Source organism: Corvus hawaiiensis, chromosome 19 (genome assembly GCF_020740725.1).
Source record: "Corvus hawaiiensis isolate bCorHaw1 chromosome 19, bCorHaw1.pri.cur, whole genome shotgun sequence".
NCBI classification, from domain to species: Eukaryota; Metazoa; Chordata; class Aves; order Passeriformes; family Corvidae; genus Corvus; species Corvus hawaiiensis.
In genome coordinates, this window is record NC_063231.1 from 8,022,518 (window position 1) to 8,046,067 (window position 23,550).

The 23,550-nt window shown below is 47.2% G+C and overlaps 1 protein-coding gene across 7 annotated transcripts in view; it reads right to left on the minus strand.

Annotated features, from left to right (window-relative positions):
* Positions 1-3,073: 3,073 nt before the first annotated feature.
* Positions 3,074-23,550, minus strand: part of PRPSAP1 (phosphoribosyl pyrophosphate synthetase associated protein 1) — a 28,676-nt gene continuing 8,199 nt past the window's right edge. For 5 of the 7 annotated variants that reach the window (XM_048323524.1, XM_048323521.1, XM_048323519.1 and 2 more), the window contains 9 exons: positions 22,760-22,812; positions 21,025-21,091; positions 16,409-16,581; positions 15,886-16,001; positions 15,132-15,187; positions 14,482-14,627; positions 8,504-8,574; positions 7,685-7,831; positions 3,074-7,078 (listed from right to left, as the gene is read on the minus strand). In XM_048323524.1, coding sequence (XP_048179481.1) covers positions 6,920-7,078; positions 7,685-7,831; positions 8,504-8,574; positions 14,482-14,627; positions 15,132-15,187; positions 15,886-16,001; positions 16,409-16,581; positions 21,025-21,091; positions 22,760-22,812 — 988 coding nt within the window. In that variant the 3' untranslated portion in view covers positions 3,074-6,919. Of the gene's footprint in view, positions 7,079-7,684; positions 7,832-8,503; positions 8,575-10,296; positions 10,384-10,903; positions 10,949-14,481; positions 14,628-15,131; positions 15,188-15,885; positions 16,002-16,408; positions 16,582-21,024; positions 21,092-22,759; positions 22,813-23,550 lie in introns of those variants that run through there. The other 2 variants (XM_048323523.1, XM_048323522.1) reach the window with 2 other exon arrangements.

Sequence of the window (23,550 nt, forward strand, 5' to 3'; positions counted from 1 at the left end):
AACCTGTTCCCCTTTGCCTCCTCTTCCCAGGAGGGCAGCAGGGGTCAGACTGCCCCTGCCAAGCTTTGGGCATGGGTACCCCACATGAGACAAGCCCAGAGCTGGGGCTGAAGACTTTGGTAACACAGCCTGTGCCCAGGAGCAGCACGGGGACTCCAGGGACACAGCCTGGCTCCCTGGGCAGGCAAGAAGGGACACAGAGAGGACCCAGTGACCCCTGAAAAGTGGGCAAGTGCTCTCTGGGGTCAGATGAAGATCTTGCATGGCAGTTCCACCACCTCATGCTGTATTTAAAGGATGTACTGAATGGCTTCTCTTTTGGAAACAGAACCAGTGGGAAGTTAGTGGAATGCCAGTGTGGCAAAGGGATAAATGTGAGAGACTGAAAACCTGGAGGAGTTAATGTAAACCTGAAAGAGCTAATGCTCAAAGACTCGGCAGAAGAGAAAAGGAATGCTAGCACAATAATGAGAGAAGGTTCAGCTGGAAAAGGGGGTCTTTTGGAGGCAGGATAGTGCTTTTCTGGGACCAACTTTGTATCTTGGGAAACTACCTCAAAGAACAAGTTTGAGACAGCATTGCACTTGCATCTGATGGGGGAAGGAGACTGAAACCACAAGAACCCCCAGCCCTGTTCTGAAAAGTTCAAGAATAACAAAATGTGGCTGTGCAAGGACCAATCTATAAATTCCACAATGGACAGGGGCTAGTGGGGCACCCACCATGCTGAGGAACCAGACCAGGGATGGTGCTGGAACCCAGGCTGGTGACACGAGTTCTTCCTCTACCTCTATTTGCCTTCCTTTCCTTCTTCCTTTCTCCCTCTCCTTGAAAGTTGAAATTGTGGCTGCCATGGGCTGTTAAGAAATCGCTGTTTCCACATGTAGTTCAGGGAAATTTAACCCATGAGCTCTTCACTGGGGTAGTTGTTGACTCCACAGGCTGTTCATCAGGGAAGCTTAATTTATGGGCTGTTCCAAAAAGTTGCCACGTGTTGTTCAGAGAATTTTAATCCGTGGGCTGTTTAAATAAACTTAATCTGTGGGCTGTTCCTTGGGGAAGTTTAATCCACAGGTTGTCCAGGGAAATTTAATCTGCTGGCTGTTGAGAAATGTTTAAACTTGCCACCACAGTCCGTGCAACCTATCACAAGGTTTAAATCCTTGCTGCCAAAAACCTCCAACTTTCTAATTGATTGTTTGGTGCTGTTTTGCCTTATTACAGCCCCAGGGTATCCCGAAGGTCCAGGACCACCCTCTCAGGACAGCCACATGCTCTCCAGAGCCAGGTCATGACCTGACTTCCCAGCACACATCAGAGGGGTCCAGAGTGCTGACCAGGCAAGGACATAGGTTTGAGGGCTGTTTGGGATGGCAGGTGTGGGAGCCTGTGCCCTCCACCTCCCATCCCTGTGTGTCCCAGGCAGCCACGAGCAGCTGCTGTGTTTTAGAGGGGCTCCATCCTGGAGCTGCCCCCTCCTCGTGCCTCCCTGAATGACAGAAACCTGTTGCCATTGGGAGGATTTGGCACAGCAGCATCACCAGCATCCCCACAGTTCCATCCCTGGCTAAGTGGGTCTGAAGCCAGGGCATCACACAGCCCCTGGCTATGACAGCGGGAGGGAACAGGGCCAGTGCTGTCCCCATGGCACTCACCTGAGTCCCAGCCACACTGCTGGCCAGAGGGTCCGTGCTGCTGGGTGGCCTCATGCTGGCTGCACCCACGGGATGGAGCTGTGAGTGCTGGGGGATCCTGGATGAACCTGGACGTGCCTTTGTTGAATTCCAAAAGGCTCCTCCCCAGCCGAGGGTTTCGGGTGCTCACGTGCACCAGAGAGGGGCTGTGCTGGGATGTCAGTGCAGCCCCAGGACTCACCAGCTCCTGCTGTTTCTCCCACCACCCTGAACAGAGCCCCTTTCTGAGCAGAGAACAGGGAGCCCACTGGAGCCACCCTGGCTCTGCCTGTGCCAGGTTGTGCCTCCTGGTGGGATGTGCAGGGAACAGGAGCACAGACCCTGGGGCACGCAGTGGCTGGAGGTACTGAGGGCTGCAGTCCCGCACCACTGGAAGATCTCGGCCTCCTCTTCCTCCTTCTCCTGCTTTGCTGCCCACCAGGAAATCCTGCAGCGTGTCCAGCACACCATGCTGTCACTTCCTCTGGGGCTGGAGAGAGGCTGGCAGGAGTGGGGGGCTCTGGGTGGGTTGGGATGAGCACCCACATTCCACTCTTGGGACACCCTTCCCACTCTTCCTTCCTGGCTCCCTTCACGCTGGGAACCTCCAAGGGCTGCAGGGCAGGGGCAGCAGGGCAGCAGTGAGGGGCAGCTCCTGGGAACACTGGTGGCAGCTCAGCAAGTCAAGCAACTCCTGGATGGTCCAGATGTTCTCTGCCATGTGGGACTGCTCCACCTTCATCTCATTGAGCTCCTCACCAAACTCCTGGCACTCTAGGAGAGGGGGATGGTGGGGTGAGCCCCAGGGCAGGCTCCCTGGGGACCAGGTCCTTTGCACCCACCATGGTCTGCACAGAACCAGGGGCAGGGCAGGGTCCAGCCAGGCTGGCACAGGGCACTGCGGGCAGGGCTTGGCCTTCAGCACATCCTCAGCAGCCAAGAAGGGGCAGCAGCTCCCCAGCAGCATGAGGGATGCAGACCCCAAACAAAGGGGTGGCTTGGGGGGAGCACCCAGAGGGGCTGGGAAGAGCCTCTGTTTTGGTGATGTCTCTCTCACCGGCTTCCACTTTCTTCCTTATCTTCTCCATGTCTGCCAGGGTGGGAACCACAGGGGCCTCTCATGCTTCCCTGCAGTGGTTCCCTGCTCTCCTGGGCAGGCAGATCCCACAGGCCCAGGTGTCCAAGCATTGCACCTGGGAGGCGGTGGCAGGAGATAGAACAAGATGGGCACAGCTAATAGGCTCCTTCCTCTTTGCTCTCCTCCTCATTCCAGAGCCTGTGGGTCTCCCTGTTTACAGCTGCATCCAAGCTCAGTGCTGGAGACAATTTACTGCAGCAGCAACTGTAAGGGAAAGCTATGGAGGTACCTTGACCACTGAAATTTAAACGGTAATCAGAGATAATGCAAACGAATTTTAATGAGAATTTCAACCTTGGTGGCATCTAGTTAACTTCACTTCTGACCCTACCAACAGTAAAGCCACAGCTTTTGCTTTAACAATACACAGTGCTTTGGTAAACCCCATCTACCCAACCATTGCACTGGGGTTAAATCACTACGGAATACAATCCAATCCAACAGAGAGTATGGGCCCAACAAAATGGGAACAAATGGCAAGCTGTCAATGTTGATGTGTGTGTTGTACGGGAACAACAGGGATTTATTTGTGAAAGCAACACCACTAATGCCCAAGATATTTGTCTTGGCACTGAACAAAATGTTTGTCACTTTGAAATAGGGCCTGCTGAAATCCTTGAAACTCATATACATTGGGAAGAGCTGAGAACTATCTGTGATTCCATACAGACCTCACCACTACAGAAATAAGCCACCACTCAAACATTTGTGTTTGTAGTTTTTTCCAAAGTTAGGGGATGTGACTTCAACTATTCAGTTCTGTCCCAACCCATGAATTGCTACGCTCTACCTACACATCCCAGCAAGATTTCCTGCTTCCCCCCACTGGAATGAACCTTGCACTGGTGGAAAAATTACTGCTGGAAGGTGTGTGAAGCAATGGACACAGAGCTCTAATCACTGTTTATCACAATATGGAAGAGATACACCACGTCTTGGCAAGAGTGATGAGAAATGGAGAACATCACTGGTGGGATTGTGTTTGGGTGGTCACCCACTGCAAGAGGAATTCCAGATTTCTGTCATTTTATGCTTAATGTACTGTTCTGTATGTTGGGAGTGTTTATATTAGCTAGACAGGTAGCACTGTCCCACAGATGTCCTTGCATACACAATATTGTTCCATCACATTCAACAGTCTTAAAAATCACAGTATTTAGCTAACCTGCTCAAAAATTTCTCTCAATTTATAATTTGAACATAATAAATCCCTGTTTATAGGCACAGAGGCAAGAGGTGACCACATAGCCACTCTGTGGAGCAAGAGAAGTTGTCTTTAGTCACGGGGTGGATTGTGGTGGTGCCTCCCCCTCGCTCTTGAGCTGCACTATGATCTGAGAAATGCTTGTTAGGCCTTGGCCTTGAGAACAGCCCCTGGGCTGAGCAACTCCCAATCTTATCAGAAACAGTGTCTGCTCCCAGGAACTTGTGCTAACAAGCTCCTGGTTTTTAACAAACAGCCTTGGAAAATAATTTTTCTTGCCTGAATAACAACCCAAGCAGAGCAACATTTTTGTTATCAAACTTTCAAAGAAAGCTGCTGACCTGAATTGTGGCCAGGATGAAAAGGAATTATGACCATTCCTCGAGGCTCAACCCTTTGCCCATTGAGAAGATGCAAAGACATCTGCTGTGAGTATTTCCAGGAGCTCGAGGGGAATTTTTCAGAGGTACCTTGTACAGGCTCCCTCAGGTCTGTGTGTGAGTGGGAATGCACTACAGCAAATATACCATGGACATTGCTCTCCTGGATTCTGAAGTACTTTAGATTTTTCAGTAAACGCTGTATGAAATTGTTACATTGTTTAACTTCAGCATTATCAATAGCTTAACACCTTCTGCTGTTAAGGGCTGTTAAATCTTTGGACCTAAACTGCTGGTCAAGTCTGGGGCTTAGTTTTGCAAGGGGGTCTACTCTGAACCTCATGACTCATCTTGTGATTCCTTTTTATCCTTGCCCTTTCCTACTCTTACCCTTCCCTCCTCCCCAGCCTCAAAGTAGATAATTTTTGGATTTATGTTGGGTTTAGATTGATTGATTTTAGATTTTAGTTTGCTTTTAACACCTAGTAAGTAGTAGAGTGAACCTTGCCAACATCTTTGTGGAACTTTCACTTCTATACTAAACTTGCTTTTGCCAATACCTTTGCTGGTCATTCTTTAAGCAACCATAAAATATTCACTCAGGACAATGGCCCAGGGCACACAGGCACAACCCTCTGCTCAATGGTGCTGTGATTCCATGGTTTCTACCCAAATACAGCCCAGCAAAAGAAAGCTTGAATGGGCAATAACCCTCAATGAGCCCCACCCTTGCTCCTGGCAGGTCTGACAAGCACTTTGAAGGGGAGAGAACAGCAATACTGCCCACACTTTTTTAACACTGGCTTCCAGGACGAAGAACATTGTCCAGCACTGGCTCAGAAGAAAGGGGGTGCAGACATCTGCAAGGACTCCACAGCTCCAGTTGATCCATTCAGTACCTGCAGTACAGCATCATGTTACCTCTCCAGGCTGAGGAGCCAGGCTGTGGTCACAGAGTACAGGTGAGATTTGCTTGTGGTACTTTGAAAATGCAGGAAAACCCATCAACAGCTTTGAGACCTCATCCAGTCCTGCACATCCCTCATGGAATTTGGCTTGAAGGTTTAATCCATACTGGATACTGAAGGTGGTCCAAGCACTCTGTGCCGAGGTCTGTTTGCTTGCCTGGTGTTCAAGTCACTGCTGACCCCTTGGCACATTTTAGATATTGGAATGGAAGATGACAGTGTAGAATAAGGATAAGCAAAACTAAACAACTAAACAATCCCTGTGCTGTTGAAGCAACTGCTTCCAGCAGCTTGTATTTGTTCCTCACATCAGCAGACTAGAAAGTGGTGTAGGTTTTACTGGAGTGCGTTTGTCTCATCAAGGGGAAAGATCAGTTTGGGAGTTTATCCTTATATCATCCTGGAGACAAAGCCCTCCACATGCATCTTGTGCTGCTTCCTCAAGTGTCCCCTCCACCCAAAAATTAGGATCACTCAAGAAAGGAGTGATCAGCCAGTCCTACCTTCCCTGTGGAAGAAGGCTGCAAGCTGCCAAGTGAGCCTTGTTACAGCAACAGCCCCACTGAATAGACACAGCAGCTCTTCAGAGGGCACAGGATTCACAGGAAGCACCAAAGCTGAAAAATCTTACACTTTTTATTGCAGGTTCAGTGTTAGTGTTTTGGAGAGCACAGCTGCATTAGAAGCAGATATTGTTCCAATTTCCCTTCCCCACGAGACTGCCACAAATTCATCAGCCCCAGGCAACTCCAAAAATCGTGCCTGGTTTTGCAGTGCAGACAAGTGTTCCAGTGAGGACCAAGACACTCACGTGACTCGTCACTGAAGAGCAATAATGATCCAAAGCTCACAAAATGAAAAGGCCAACATATTAACTAGCATTCCCTGCTCTGCTGGGACACACACAGGAGCCTGTTCCCAGCTCCCTGACCCAGGGATGGGAGCAGCCCTGCCAATGGGTTGCCCTAAGCTGTCCTTTTGGGATGTTCCGCTAACTCAGTTTTGATGAAAGTCTCTGCTCTGCTGTGCAGGAGAGGAGAGGCCACTGAGCTGGCACGGAGCTGCTGTTGGCTCAATCCTGCCAGCAGCACAGCCTGAACGTTCCCTTCCGTGCTCTGGGGTGAGACACAGGCAGAAACAACCCCAAAGGCTGCTCTCGCTGCCCACACAGCAATGAGCAGTCTCTGTTCCCTTCTCACAAGCTGACAGCTACTTCTGTTTAGCTTTTCTGTCTGCCCCTACAGGGCAAGAGATAACACACTAAAAAAAAAAAAAAAATCATTAAAGGAACTTAAAAATTCAAGACCACCTCATTTCTCCATCTCTCATAATTAAGGTGAAATCCTCCCCATTGCCAGTGGCCCCTTCTATTCACTTGTAAAGTGCTGGTCAGGTTGATTTTTTTTCTATTAGATCTCATGGCTCAAGACCATGAGACTGAAAACCTCAACGCTCCTACAAAAATAAACAGTTGTGATATGCCTATGTTTTATGGTATTGCCTTTCCATGCAGATTTCCTTCTCTTGTGGAATCCAGGACAGGGGCAGGCTCAGGTCTAGTCATCAACAGTGATGTTGCGGAAGAGATAGGCCATGGACTCGCCGTTGTGGATTCGCCGGATGGCTTCCGAGAGGATCAAACTGATATCCACAGTCTTTATCTTGGGGCACTGCAGCTTCTGCACCTCATGAGGAACAGTGTTGGTCACTACCACCTATGGAGGGCCAGAAAGGAAAGGAAACATTTGTCTGCTGCTGAAACATTCGGCCTCCCGGAGGAGGCATCCCGGACTGGCTCCAGGAGAGGTGTGTACTTCTGTTTCACAGTTCAGGGGGAGAAGTCCTTGCATATTAGGAAAAAAAGGTTAAAATAAATGGTGTCCCTTCTGTGACAGTCTGTTGAGGGGACCAGCATAACCAGCACTCTCCAACAGGCTGATGGGTCCATTCAGATCACAGGATCTGCTACTAAGGTTTGAAATCCTGTCCTCTTCATGTACCAGCAGCCCCTGACCAGCTGGGGGAGAGGGGCTGCACAGTGAGATTGCAGCCACACACCCCCAGCTGCAGCAAAGGAAGTGTCCAGGCAGGGATGACTAAAACTTGCATTAGGGAGAAAACACACTCAGGGAAGCAGATCTGATCTGAGCAAGTATTAATCACCCACACTTTTTTTTTTTTTTGTTCCAGTGAAGAACCAGCTAACTGAAAGCACCTGATTAAATGAGTAATTCCAGACGTGAGCTACGTGTGGTGGGAAGGACATCAATTTTTGAGTTTTGGTGCCAGCCCCTCCTCTGCAGTCCAGAGAGCAGACTCACCTCGTCAATGGAGGATTCCTCTATGAGACGGGGGGCATCTGCTGACAGGAGCCCATGAGTAGCCATCACAAAAATCTTGTAGGCTCCATGCTCTTTTAAGATCTCTGCAGCAGCTACAAAGCTTTCCACGTCATCGATGATGTCATCCTGAGGAGAAACAGAAATAACATCAAAACCAGAAGTTTACAGAGCCTGCAGGGCAGGAGTGGATCTGCACAGTACTGCAGCTTTGGCCATGCACACAGATGAAAAATAGAATCCCTGTCTACTTCAGCTGTTGCTGAGGACAGCCACGTGCATGACTAATCTGTGAATGCTATTTCCCTGGTTTAATGACCCTTTTGCTAGTGTGGAGAACAAATGCTATGTCTTGGAAACAGATTCGTCCCTGCACATGCACTCACAGTTTATCATCAGCAAGGTGTATTTTTTCATGGGGTAGGAGCTGCATGTTGATTACTTACACTGCAGCATGGCATAGCAAATAAGAGAAGCTCAGCAAGTTATTCGTTTATTTGAGGTTTTTTAACACTTCAGGAGTTTTCTCTGTATGCCCTAGATTTATTCATTATTCATCAGACATCTGACACTTCGAATCAAGGGAGCAAGGAGATTTTAGGGCTTAAAGAGCTGAAGTGTAAAGGGTTTTCAACAGCAAGTTGAAATAACCAAAGCCACCAACACTACTGGAGAAAAGAGTGTCTAACAAACACATTCCCACTCCTATACCAGCCATCCCTCCGACCCTCAGGGATGGAGCAGCTGAAGCGAAGATGCTGTGAGGAAACCACCTCCCACCTGCTCCCCTCACACTCGTACCACAATGATGGCAATTCTTCCTCCAACATCTCCAACCACAGTTATTGGCGGTTTCTCCTTGGCCATCATCACTAAAGAAGAAGGAAAAAAAGGAGTCCAGGTGAGTTAGGCTTGAGTCAAACCCCAACAGTTCCACCACACAAGAGGCTGAACCATTAAACATCTTGCATTGATGCAGACACAGACGTGCTTTACACAATCCTGACACCCACATAAGTGATAAACCCTCATTTAACCATCCTCAAATTCCTCAAATGAACAGCACTGCTGCATAAAGAGGAAATTCTCTGTTTCTGTAGGGATTTTGTACTGACCTCAGAAACAGAAAGCAATTCCAACTCTCTAACAGACCCCTGTGCAAGGAGAGCTACAAAGCAGCATCTGGTTTATGGGCAATATCAGAGACTTTCTTTGTGCTCTAGCACAGGACTTGAAAAAGGGTCCAGTCCATAACTGAGAACAACAAATGGGCTTTTTCAAGCAGCACCTCTCAAAGGGCAGGTGCTTTACAAGGTACAACTTTTCACCTCTTGGGCTCAGTAAATCATTTGCAGGATAAGAGACTTGCACTGCAGCTCAGTTGCTTTCTCACATCACCCAACACAGAAGGGTCTTTGAGAGGGTGTAAGAACCTTAATACCACTTGCTCAGGCAAAGCAAGCTTAAGGAAGTTTGCAGAAACAAATTTGCTGATTATTTTTTAAGTGGATTAATGGAAAGAGTAGGACAAAATCCAGTTGAAATTCAGTTCAACAAGCTCAATGCAACCAGCAATTGGATCAAAGGATACACTGACAAGCTGTGCTACCTGACACACAGTGAAGAGATGTGCTGGGAAATAAGGCTCCATTCCCTCCTGACACTACTTTTGCACTGACAGGTTTCATGCAAAACCACATCCTGCCAAAATTCCAGCAGCATCATAAAAATACCAGAGCTCTGAACTAGGACGCCCTGAGAGTATCCAGATATAACACAGCCTTCAGACTTACACCAAACAGCAACCAGCCTCCAGTACAGGCCAGGGACTTGCTGTCCATCTGCCAAACTTCTCATTTGCCACGGGGTGCTGGTACAAAAACTTCCAGCAGGGAAAGGACATTGTGGTGGGCAGACGTGTCAATAGGTGACAATCTGGACTGATCTAACCACTGAAGCCAAGAGGCACATCCAACATTTCCTAACACTTACCTGGCCCACCTCCACACCCCACACCCCTATTTTATGCTCTCCACAGTGAGTGCAAAGTGTCCTACCAAGGCACTTGGTGCCCCTCTTGTAAGCTCAGGTCTTGCCAGGATTCTGGCCACAGAGGCTTCTCAAGGGCCTCAAGGAGTTCAGACACAGCAAGATTTTTCTCCTTTAGGATAATCCACTTCAATGTAATACCTGAGCAGCAGAACACAAGCCACTGACCACCAGAAGCCTGTCTGAATATTGATCTCTGCTCTCCTCATCAAAAAAGTCTTACATTAAACTCCCCATCCTGCACAGCAGGATGATCCAGTACTATTCCCATATCTCATGGGTGCCTGGGAATGCTTAGAGTGCAAGCACAGCCGGGTGAATGAGTCACACTGAGGGATATGACGAAAGCAATTGTAAGGACCACAACTTCAAAGATTCTTGTATAGAGCTGTTCACATCCATGACCTGCTCCACAGGCTGGTTTTCCATAAACCTACCAAAACTGTATAAAAGGTGTCCAGTAATTCTGTTTTGACCAAAGTCCCATCACTCATTGCCAGGTTTTGCAGTTAAAGTCACAGCTACCTTGGACTGAAGAGTTAATCAACAGCTCTTCATGGCACAGATTCCTCAGCCTCCCTTGCATGGTTATTTCTGAGTTCTCCTATCAAATGCAAAGTCACGTCTAAATCCTGAAGGAAAAATATTCTTATGAGAAGGAAGATTATTTGTAATAAATGAAGATTAAGCACCACGAGAGATAAGCAGATCATAAATTTCAATTACAGGCACTACCGACCTGCTTAGATTAGTTATGAGTTTACTATCTAGTCTGGACAGTAATAGAGCTCCTGGTGGGAGCTGTGAAGTGTCAAAAGGATTCCACCTGGCTGCCATCCCATCCTCCATGTGTATCCACAGATGAGTGCCATCTCTGTTTACAACAGCCAGGTCAGGGGAATTTTTTCTACGCAAACAGAACAGGCCTGGGGAGCTGAAATTCAGCACTATTTTACTCACAGAGACATGGAGTTTCAGCAAATCAGTATCCTTCTACTCCATGAAGGAAGCAGACACATTTCTTGCTATGCTTAAAGGCTAATATGGCAACCAGCAACATTAGCAGTGCTTTGCATCTCTGTCTGTTTTTTAAAAGCTGTTATTTCAATTTTGGTTTATTTTTAAAGAATGGTAGGCAACGTGTCGACCTACCCGGATCTTAAAGAGGTGTTCTCCCTTTTCCTTGTTCAATTTTCTCTGCAAAAAAAAGAAAAAAAAATTGCAAGCCAAAGATCTACCCACAACCACATCAAATCTCAACTGCTCCAAGGTGATGAGAGTCTACACAAGGGTTAGTGCAGCCAGTTTCTTCTTCAAAATCTTTGGACATACCAAGATGTGCAAGTCAGAACTGCTATGAGGAGGTGCCTTGCAAAATGATTCAAATAATAAAGAATATTTTCCTCCCAGACACAAAACCTCTATGTTTGTAGACAGAAGAGGGTAACAGAAATAAGCCACGGTGGTACTTTTGCCTGGTGTAACCTCTTGGATCATGTACAAGTTTAGGTTAAAGAGTTGCTGACTTTTTCTGGAGAGTAAGAAAAGATGTTTGTGGTATCTGTAGCTTCTGGAGGGGGAAAAATAAAAGAGAAAAAACTAGACCAACCACCATTTTTTAATAAAACGAGAATATCAAAGAACACTTTCATTCGAATGTGCATAATATACACCAAAGTACCACATGTTAAAGGCAAGATCACTAAGGCACTAAGAAGCAGCATTCCCAGGTGTGTAAACATGTTGCTTTAATTAAGTGGCCAAAAAAGGGTTAAGAAACACTAAAATAAATTGTTTGGGGTCGACAGTGTGAATTAAAGTGACAATCACCAAGAAATATAATGCTGCATTTACAACAGAGCCTGGGAGCAAAAGGCTGCTCAAGAATGAACTGTTTTGTGTAGATAGCCTTGGAAGGACAGAAAACATCCCTGTGCCCAGCCTAAACACAGGCAAGATGGGGGTAGGGAAGTAGGAACAGACCTATGATCACTCCAGTTTTTCCCCCAAACTCCCTTTGTGGCAGTTTGCTGGGCTCTGGGATTCAAGCAAACCATTAGCTCTGTATAAAGTACTGAATTCCAAAGCCACTGAAATGATTTAACAGATGGTGCCCCACTCTTTTTCTCAAGGAAACATGCAAAGAGTCCACACACATTTCTTAAGGCACAGCCCCGAGCCAGCTGCAAGCTCTGAGACACAAAAGCACACAATCAAAGGGAACAACCTTGGAGTTATGTCCTGTCCCCAAGGCTCTGATTTCAGGGGTGCAGTGACGTGGGCTCTTGCTGCCGCTTTAGCGCAGCATTTTAAGTGCAATTAGAAGCACCTCTGGCATTTTTCTGTTGTGGCTCCCTACAAATCAGAGTATCACATCAGGCCACACTCACAGGACAATAAATAAGCCATTACACTGCCTAGCACTCAATAATTAGAGGCACATGATCCCTGCTAGAACAGGGAGAGAAGGTGCATGCCAGGACGCAGGAGCCCGGCCAATTCACCAGGAAGCCCATGGAGAATGGCACAAAGCACGAGCCATCGCTGTGGGGCTCTGGGGCTGCTCCCAGACACAGGTTTCACCTCTCTCCTGGCTCTAACACAACTGCCTGGAGCCTCAATTGCCGAGTCTGGGATGCTCCACACTGATCTGGTTGTAGCCCAGAGTGGGATGCTCCATGAGAAGTCTCAGCTGCTTCCCAGGAACATCCCCAACCTTCTACCTGCCAGGCCCAGGTTTGGTTGCTGAGCCAGGCAGACTCACAGACTGGTTCTGTTTTGACCATTGGAGGGTTTGGGGACATTTTTGGTGTAAGGAACATTCAGATCTGAGCAGCAGCATGTGTCTGACCTTTCACAACCAACCACACAGCTGAACCCTGCTACACTCTGCCCTCAGAGCTTTCACCACCAGGAAGGGAGAGCTGAATGAGAGTTTGGAATTATGTGACATTTGAGGTGGGAAGATGCTTTTCAAATGACTGAACTGGACAAGAAATGAGACATAGCAGAGAGGGTCAGTACAGACACTCACAGCATTGCCATCCCAGCTGTACTTTCACCTCTGTCTGGCAGAGACTGTGACACAACCAGGATGCACAGACTGCTTTTAGACACAGATAACCTCAGAATTCTGCATCTCCAGAACCCAGCTCACTCAAAACCAGTTATCTCTCAGGTCAGAAAACTGCAGAGAAAAACAACTTCTATTGAGAGTTTTGGACAAGTTTGCCCCACAATCCACCCCATGACAGAGAGCTGCCAAGGCCACAGCTCGACTTTTACACTGTGCCTTACACATGCAGGGATGTAAGGTCATTGGTCAAGTGTTGAGTTTGTGCAGCAGAAGACAAAATAAGGAAGTGGTGATACACAGCAAATTAGTTTGTGTTTGGATAACTGAGGACTGAAAACAATTTTCCACTGAATTCATAATTAAACTGGACAAGGGCACATTTCTGTATGAGAAACCATTTACAGGGTTCTCCAGCAGCACAACCTTCCACAGCTGAGATTCTTTGAAGTGACATGGCTGGAAATAAAAATACATCAATTCCTCTGTAGCAGACAAATATCAGCTACTGATATTCTGGAGGACAGCATCCTCTTCAGAATAAGAGGGGAAGGAGAAAGTGAAGAATAACCATGCAAATTCCTGCTTTCTTGGAAGGACATGAAAAAAATCCCCTTGTCAGAAGGAGAACAATAAAGTTCCAAACCTCACTGCCAAACCCCACCTGCCCCCCAAGGCCCAAGAGAAGTTTCACCAGTAACAAAAGCACTGTTTAACTGATTGTATTCCAGTGAGGCACAACTGGGGTGATGTAAAATGCCTGCAGTCTTCCTTGCCTCCCCTCTACAAGCTGCCCACAAACTGATGTTCTCCCTAAATTTCCAAAGATGAGATGATTACCTGCAGCCCAAACCACTGCTGGTGTTGCCACACACAGCTGCTCACAGCCTTTCCCACGGGCACTTCTGAGCCACCTTCCCGCTCCCAATTTCTGCCCTACCACCACCTGCCTAGAAAGCTAAAATCCTCCCAAAAAGGGAGCTGGATTTTCATTGCACTGTTGTTATTTGACTGCTGCAGGGATACAAACAATCCCGAGGATGGCATTTCCCAGAACACAAGCTTCCTCTTTTTCTTTTGTCCTCTGTTCCCAAATCAATCGCCAAGAACTCCGGAAGCAGATCAACAATGCTCTTGGAGAAGCTATTCACCCCAGCCACACAAACCTCAAAACCTTGTCAAAACAGACACTGGAACATGATCACCTGGGTGCCAAGATGAAGGAAATTTCCAGCACTAACAAAGGTTGCAGAGAAGGGAAGACAAAGACCAGCGCTCCCCTCCCGAGTGGAGCCAACAGCCTGTCTCAGTGGTTGTTATCTCATTGCTTACACTTTTACATCTCCCTTGTTTCATGAGCTCAGTGAATTGCTGTAAAAGCACCACCTTCATCAGAGGTTTGTCAGTCTAACACTACGGAGCAGGCACAGTCAAGGAGAAGAATACTGATGTTCTGCATGGCCAGAAGGAGTTAAATAAAAACCTTCCCCTGTGACTTCTCCTACAACGCACTGATATCAACCTTTCCATGAAAAAAAATTCCACTGGTCCAACTGCCTTTAGGTTGGTTACACCCACACAGATAAATCAACAAAAATTGCCCACCAAACTTTTCTCTTTTTTCCCCCCAAAGGTAAGCAGAGAAACTTGATCTTACGTGGCAGCTCCAGGCCAGGATGCACAGTTGCGTTTTTGAGCATTGGAGGGGAGTGACGCCCGTCATCCATGTCCTGCTCTGTGCACTGAGCCTCTCCATGGATCACTGCCAGCCCCAGGCGCAGCCTCTCGGCGTAAGACTGAGCCCTGCAAGACAACAGCAGCCTCTCAGGAAGGTGCTGGGCTGATGCAGCTCCACAGCCCACTACAGCAAGTCTCTCCCAGGCCAACAGCAAGCAAAGGCTGCAACTCTGGCTGTTCCTCTGCAAGAAACTTCACTGGAAGTGACTCTTCATTCCTCATTAGTATCCCAAAGCCCACTCTACCCCTTGGCTGCCCCCCCACCCCACTCCTGTGTTCTTCCATATGCGAAATACTTTCTGAGATGATCAGGCACTGCTGAAACTCCAGCAGCAAGTCTGACCTGAGGTGAACCATCTCACTGAGACCTCCACAGTTTACTCCCATGGGGGTGGGAATAAAAAGTTCAGCTGCCTATCTGCACCACATCCAGCCCATTTCCAGCCACAAAGGAATTATGACCAGATTGTCAATCCATCTGCCACCCTCCCATACTTTCCCTGGTATATTTTGCACCAGCTCATGTATTTTCCAAGTAACTTTTAACCAGCCAGCAAAGCATCCATTTACCTTTTAGCAGCACCAGGAGATTTGGCTACAATAACTGCGTTTCTGTAATCTGGAATCTGGATGTGATAAAAAGTTAATTAATTTAAAAAAGACCTTCTTGCTAGGGAGTAACTGGTTTGACACATGGCTGAATAATTTCAACCATCCTCCTTCCCAGACCCAAATTTTCATTCTGTGACAAGAAACTAGAGGCAACTGCACTTGCTTTCAACATCAGTATTTGTGTATTCTGCAAAGGTGGGAATGTTCACTATGTTTAACCCTCCCCATATAGGGAAGCTTTGCTCTCACCACGTGGGAATAAATCACCTTTTGCACATGGAGAATAAAACCTCCCTGCCCTGCTCCCAGCCCTGCTGCGCTCAGCATTCCTACACTCAGCCCAAGACAAAGCCTATCAATAATTCAGAGCAGTCAGAAATCCAGCACAGCACAAAGAGAGAGGGGAGGCAGTTTAACAGGATTTCAGAGGTGATCAGAGGCAGGAGTACAAGTAGCATCTCTCAAGTGGCACTAACTCCACAGAGAGCAAGCTCCTCTCCTGCTTGTGCTGCAGTTCAGTTTCTATCCAATCACAGAAGTGTAACATCTTTCCATGAAACATGGAAATAGGTATCCCCTGAGAAAGAATGCATTAACAGAAGGATTGACCTAGACTGACACCACCACCTCTATTTAAGCAGAGGCCCAATGCTGCCCTCACGTTAAAATGAGTTCAGACAAGTTGATATATATAGAACTAGAGTAACCTCACTTCTTCCTGTATATACTGAAGTAAGAAAGGGGATGCTCTCAGGTTGTCTACTGGAAAGCTGAAGAAGCCTTGGATTTCCTTTTGATGAAGGTCCATAGTGATAATGTGTGTTAAACCTAAAGGGGAAAAAAGACAACAATTTATTGAAAATATTCCCACATGGCTGGAGTTCCTTCAATACCTCCTTTTTCCAGACTGTTTTAGCTATTATTCAGGCTATTATGCCATGTCATAAAATAATCATAAACAGATTAACGCAAAGTTCCACAGACATCATGAGAAACAGGCACGTGGTGCCACAGCACTGGCCTGACCCTGTATTTCACTATAACATTTCTAGGCCACTTCCCCAGGTGCAAGTTACAAAGCACCACAAGAAAGCTGAAGAAAATTAATTCCCTCAATGTGGCTCAAGATCTCAGCTGCACATCCCCACATCAAACAGGAGAATGGAAGGACAGATGACCTTTGGGATGCCCAGCAGAACCAAGCCTGCCGTGCTGCTGCTCCCTGGGACACTCACCTGCCTTGGCGAGCATTGAAGCCAGCAGCTTGCAGACTATGGAGCCCCTCTTCCTCATTTTGCTCTGTTTGCTGTAGGGGAAGTAGGGGATGACCCCAATGATGTTCCTGGCACAGGAAGTCTTCAGTGCATAGGCCATGATCAGCAGCTCCATGACAGCAGTATTCACATCTCTAGGAGATATGAACACAATTCCAAATATTAGCAGGTGTTTTTCCATTGCAATTCCTTTTCCATTTATACCTAGACCACCCTCACCAAAATTCCAAGGAAATGATGCTACATCTCAGGCTAATGTATGCCAGACCCAGATAGCAGCCACGCAGCTCCTTCCATCACGCCACAACAAATTACAGTCAACTCTTACACACACAGGACACGATGCCAGCACTCAAGAGCTGTGGACTGGAATTTGATTTTATAACCTAACAGAAGGTGTATGATGATTTCCCTCCATCATCAGACAAAAAAAAAACCTTGTATAGAATTTACTTTGGAACAAATGTCACTTGATACGGTGTAATTTAAAATAAAATAGTCCTTTAAAGAAGCAGCACACATGCAGCCAACACAACCTCATCCACACTGGATTTCTTAGGGTATTTTCCTCTTTAACAGTGTAAGGCAGGTTATTTCTTCTGCCTTAAGAAATACTGCATTTGGAGGAGTGCAAACTCCAGACATGGCACTTTGGTGGAGGTCAGCATCTCCACACTCTTTAGCTTATCTAGAGAGGGAAGGAAAAACAGCACAGGAAATGCTAAAGGACTGTTTCTTGAAAGAAAAAGCAACAAAACAAAAAAGCAGCGTAGGCAGAGGAATCACAGAATAGGCTGAGTTCGAAGGGACCCATCAGGATCATCAAGTACAACTCCTGGTCCTGCACAGGACACCCCAACAATCCCACCTGTCCCTGAGAGTGTTGCCCAAATGCTTATTGAGCTCAGACAGGTTTGGTGCTGTGACCACTTCCTTGGGGAGCCTGTTCCAGTGCTCTACCACCCTCTGGGTGAAAAACCTTTTCCTGATAGCCAACCTAAATCTCCCCTGACTCAGCTTCATGCTGTTTCCTCGAGTCCCATCACTGGTCATGAGACTGAAACATCCCGTTTACAGTTTGCTTCCCCACAATGACTGGAGTGACCCAGTAGGAGTGTACTGATTTGCACTTTAATTAATTTTGGGAAGGGGGAAAAAGCCAAGCCCTTAGTTCCCCTTTAGTTCCTTAAGACCAACACCAAGAGACACTGTCTGCATCGTCACAGACTGACTCAAGAACTTTTGGGAACTGGAGAACCTGTGCTTCAGATGGCAGGACAGGCACTCCTGCAACACAGACCCCCTTGCCTGGGGGTTTCCAGCATGGACAGCCCCCAGTGACGCACCATGTCCCCAGTCCAGTCAGGAAGGCAGTGCTGTAGTGGCTCAGCTGTTCAGCCCATGGTGACAGGACAGGGGCTGACTGGGCCATCTTTCCACACAGCAGCAGAGGAGTAAACAGCACAGAGCAGCCTAAAGCTCTACAGAGCTTTCTGGACATTACCCAGACATTGCTCAGGCCCTGTTTTCCTCCTGAGACAGCCACTAGAGACAGCTTCTCCAACTGCTCACGGACATGACCCGTGACAAACCTCTGACCATTTCCATTCCCCCACTGCTCTCCCTTCCTTTGGAAATTAACCTCCACTTGTGCCTCTTCTTTTGTGAGGCTCTAGGGTCTCTGTTGTCCTGCTGGCCCAGCCAGCCCCGCACACACAATGCCATTTACACACAAGAAAGCTTTGTTGGCTCTGGAGCACCCAGCCAAGAATTACATAAAACACAGCCCCCTGCCACACAGGACAACAAGCAAACAAAGAACTGTTTCTTTCCTTTGGAGATTTAGCTGTGTCAGTGGGGCTGTGAGAGAAGAAAAAGATGCTACTATCAGTGTCATATAAAAACAAAGTGGTCAAACTGCAGCCTATTTAAAGTTCATCTGAGAAATTCAGTACTTTTCATCATTATTTTTCAACTTACTCTTTGAAAATACACACATATTCACATGGAAAGCAGGTAGAGAACAAGAGTGGGATTCAAAAGGCACCAGCAGTCCTGGTGATGCTGTAGGACACCAGTAGCCATACTGATGGAGAAGTTATTCAAGGAGGTACTTCTCCCAGTATTCAAGCAGGATCCCAAGCTGAGCTCTGGGAAGCTCCTGCAGACCAGCTGGCACAGGTACTAGGCAGAAGTGGATGTGTCTGTCCCTCCAGCAGGGCCCAGGGTGGGTGGGCTGAGATGGCTTCATGCTGAGCCATCACTGATCTGCTCTTCTGCAAGGGGCACTGACCCCAACCAAGGGTAGCAGTTGGGGAAAATGACATTGGTGGGGGAAGCCCAGCCCCAGCATCTCTAAAACAGGTACCCAAGGCAGCATCCCAGTCTCCTTGCTGCCCTCCCCATCTCTGGCCTTGAAGTGATGCTCAGTCAGTTACTGCTGGGAGGGCTGAGCCAAGACCTCACACAGGGGCTGGCAGCTCATTACCAGGACACTCAGAGACAGCTCAGCTATCCCCCACACCCTGCTTACCACCCCAGAGCCTCCCTTGCAGCTCCTTATCCCTGCCTGGGCCATCCCTGCACACCCCTGCTCTCAAGGCTGAGCAAACACCTTATGTGACACTGTCCATGGACTTTGCAACAATCAGCACCAACACTCAGCACTAGAAAGGCTCCTTTTGCCTTTAAGGGTATCACAAAACCACCAACTCGTTTGTTTTTCTACCATCTAAACATGAGCTATTTGATTTTCCCTCACACGAATGCCACTCCACACACGAGTCTTGGATGGTACCTGTCCTTGGCACCTTTTTTTTGGTTGTGCTACAGCTTTTAGGACAGAAAGCCTATATCAAATAGTCAGGTGTTTTTGTTCTCTCTGTGCATTTAAGATGCAGACTGTGAATTCACACTGCAGCATAACAAGGTTGTTTCCCTCTATACTAACAAGTCTTAATATTTTCTTTTCAAACCACTACTGAGTGTGGGAGTCCTGTTCTTAGATTATTCCACACAGTTGTTGTTCTGACTTTCCTGAAAAGCTCCCTGAAACCCACTGCAAAACTGAGATGTCCTTGAACCTGTCCTCTCTAGCAATGCAGCAAGGCACAGCTGCAGTTTAGGAATGAAAGATGACTTGGCTGCACAACATTGGCTCCTCATCTGGAGGGCCTTGAACATTTTGGCTAAAAAAGACCCATTTCTTGGCCCAAAACACTGAATTCAGTTAATGGAAAAACAAGGGAATCAACAAGTTAAACGCAAGGGGAGGTTTTCCCCTCCCAAAACTGTTCCTGTCCCTAATGCTCTGAGTTACCTCTCTCTGAACACTTGATCTGTTTCATGTTTACTCAGCTCTCAGTTACAAGTTATTTCGGAGAACTCCCTCACAAGGGACAACAGAATGACACCATTCACCCGAAACATAATCCTACAGCAGGGCATTTTCATCTTGCAGAGATTTAGTTGCTCCCTGAGGGAGGAAACACTTGGGGCATCTCTCTGGAGAGAGATGAGTCCTAAGAAAATATTTCTGCCTGCAAGAGGAATTCCAGAAGCGAGTAAGCTGGTCTAGTAGTCCTCCTGATTTCTTTACAACAGGCCAAGCATTTCATGGAGGAAATGAACTTGAATTCTCAGTGGGCTCCACTTCTTTGGCAAGCAAGGCAAAATACTGTGTCTAGGAAATTCAGCTCCCCGCTACTTTTGAGCTACAATTGAGCTCTGCTACTTATTTCTTCTTGTGATCTCCAAAATCTGAGCAGAATTTGGTAACTTGGAAAAAGCTATCAGAGCAGGAACATCCTTGTTTTGCTAATATCAGTATCTCATCTCTGAAAACAGCACCTCCCCTACTCACAGTAGGTCAATTTGCAGTTATCATTTAAGTGCAGGCTCCTTTCCCACCACCCTAGTGCTATCCCATTACTCTTCCTGAGCCAGCAAGGAGCAAAGTTCCTGGGGTTACAGACGGTTTTTTTCACCCCCTGGTTACTTGCAGCACTTTTCTTACTCCAAGCCTAGAACAGCCCAAAACAAAACCCAAAAAGGCCCACCATCACCAAGAACTGTAAAAGTACATTAGAGAAGCTATGGGTTCCCACCTGAGCTCAGTTTCACATCACTACAGCAAAAGAGGAAGAGTAATCCAGCCTGTAACAAAAGCAGCAGCTGCTGTTTGCTGCTGGCTCTGCTGCTTGGTGGTTGGGAGGCAGAGGAAATCATCCATCCCGGGATGAAAATGCCAGTCAGAAATCACCAAACAGCTGAAAGGCCACCAACGCAAAGAGACCAGGGATGTATGTTTCAGTGGAAACCATCAGTCACTCCTGTTCCTGCCTCAAGTGACACACTCCAGCTATTTGATGGGAAGCATCTCAGTGTTGCAATCAATCCCCTGGGAATGTTAACAGCTTAACACTACTTGGGGCCTTACATCTAAGTCAGAGCAATGACAACACTGCAAGAGTTCCACTGGTTATTGTGTGGTTAACAGTGAGCAAACCACTGAACCATCTGCTGATCCAGGTACTCAAACGCATCCCAGGTGCAAAACCAAGCCCCGAGTGCCTCACCTGGGGATTGTCTGTATGATGAAGATATCCTGTCCCCGGACAGACTCTTTTATTTCAACTCTTGTTTCTGAAAAGGATGGAAAACAGAGTCAGTTTTGTTTCCAAACACCAGGTTGACAGTGACAACACACCATGTTTTAGCAGCAACCCTGGTCAGGGCAGATGAGGACTTGCTCCCTTGCCCTTTGTGCACATACATACACAGATGAGCCAAGTGGATTTTCCAAAGGCTGGTCCGGGTAGAGCCGGCATGACATGCCAGTGGGTTAGCTGTATTTACAAAGCAAAAAGGCTGAATAGCTGTTTATTTTTTTCTTTAGAATTTTAGAATTTAGAAATTAGAATTTTAGAATTTAGAATTGTAAAATTTAGAAGACAATTTACCTAATTCTCAATGAGAAATCCATTTCACGCCTCCATGGAGTGCTGAGAGCTGTCAACAGTACATTCATTAGTGAGCAATTAACCACCCAAGGCAGAACAACCTTCAGTACTTCCAAGAAGGTAACTCAGCACTTTTTGCACTTTGCTCTTTCACAGCTTACATGGGATCAGCTCCATGCGGGCTGGAGAGCTCAAGGCAACACCAGCAGCTCCGAGTTCAGAGCAAGAACTCCCCAATTTCACTATTAAGGTCAAGACATTTCCACACTGACACAGGCTGGAAGTCTGGGTCTCTGCTGAGCACCACTCCGACAGTCCCTGACTCAAACACAGAAGTTGAGCCCCAAGCACCTCTGCAAAGCCAAAGCAATGACTCCAGGTTTCCCACGGTGCCTGCCTTAGCCACTCATTTCCCACACAGTCATGAGCTAGAGGGCAGGAATAAGGAAAAGGAGAGCAACAGCTCCTCTGCTATGGAATTCCAAGTCTAATTGCCCTGCCCTGGCAGTAACCCTACAGGACTCTGCTGAGAGCAGACTGATCTGCTGTGCAGTGATGAAAAATTAATTCAAACCTCGTAGCAAGCAACCTGATTTAAAAACAACCCCAAAGGGCAGCGAGCTCTCCCTGGCAGGAACGCACCAGCCAGCCCAACCATAACCACAGCAGCTCTCCCACTGTGAGGCCCATTCAGGCTGCAAGAGTAGCAGCACTACTACAAATCCTCCACCCCTTCCTCCAGCCTGTAGCAGCTCTCTGGTTCTGCTCTCCCTTGCAAACAAGGCAATAGAGGTCTTGAAACAGTAAAAGACCCTTGGCCACACAACTCTGCTGGTCAATATCCTTATGCTTTAGCCCAGCATCTGAAAATGGACACTTGCAGAGTGTTAACTTCCTTAAAAACAAAAGCAACCTCCAAGAGGCGTTTTCCCCAGCACAGCCATGAATTTGCACTTTTAAAAGCAAGGGCAGCTGCAAATTCTGTGTGGCAGGGAAGGGCTGAAAGAAAGGGATAATTTAAAAGTTCACAATGCAGACACTGAAAAAGCAGGGCATTACTTTTAAACCTGGAGATGTTTTGCTCAGCATAGGAGCATAAAAGATTTGGCAGCAGCTTAAACCTGAGGCAGGACTCTAGAGGAGAGTTTGCAGATGGGCAAACAAACAAGATAACAAGGGAAAACAAGGAACATGTTTAATTGCCTTGTCCAAGGCCAGCCATGGAGGTTTAGCACTGCTAGGAGCAGCAGTAACATCACAGCTGAATCACTGCGCTTCTTAAGACAGGTCTGGCCAATGGAGTTACCCAGCATTTCGAAAACAGTTGCAAATAATAAGAGATTTCTCTTACCTCCATTGGTTTCCTGGTACACCACAGATTTCCCCAGCTCAGCACCGAGACGCCTGGAGAGAAAAAAAGGACATTAGAAATGAAGGAACCCAGCAGTTCATGCTGCAGAGCAGGGACTGGACCACGTTGCACACCACCAAAACACAGCACCACCCAAGAGGGAGCTGAGTGAGCCAGCCAGGCTGCAGAACTACAACCTCCCCTTCTCTGGGGGTCTCCTTCCCTCCGATGTCCCTGAGAGGGACCTGGGACACAGCACTCTGCAGCAGGTCACTGCTGTACCCAAAGCCTGTACGACTGAGCACAGGCTGTGACTCCCGATGGCAAAGGACACCTTGCCAGCCTGTGCAATGCCCCCTTGGGCAGGTCTGACATGCAACTAGAGCTGAATGATTTACTCAGACTCAACTAATGGCACCTGAGTCACTTTTTTTGACTCCCACCTCTTTTCCTTCTTTTTTTCCTCCTTGAACCTTCTTTCTGAAATAACTCAACTGATTAATGAGATTTTAACTTCAGTTTCATTTTTTCAAATTACTCGTTCCTCTTCTCAAATATCAAATCTACAACACTCACCACAACAAAGATTAGTCACCCTCCTTCCCTTTTCAATTTCTTTCTTGCAAAACAAAGACTCACTTTGAAGAGTATTTTAAAAGGCTCCAAAATGCAGACTTTTCCCTCAGGTGACACTTCAGCATTTAACTGCACTGACAAGTAATCCATTAGTAAGTACTTAAAGGCATTTGTGCTTTGACCCAGAGCCTCAGCTGTGAGACCCTGCAGAAGTG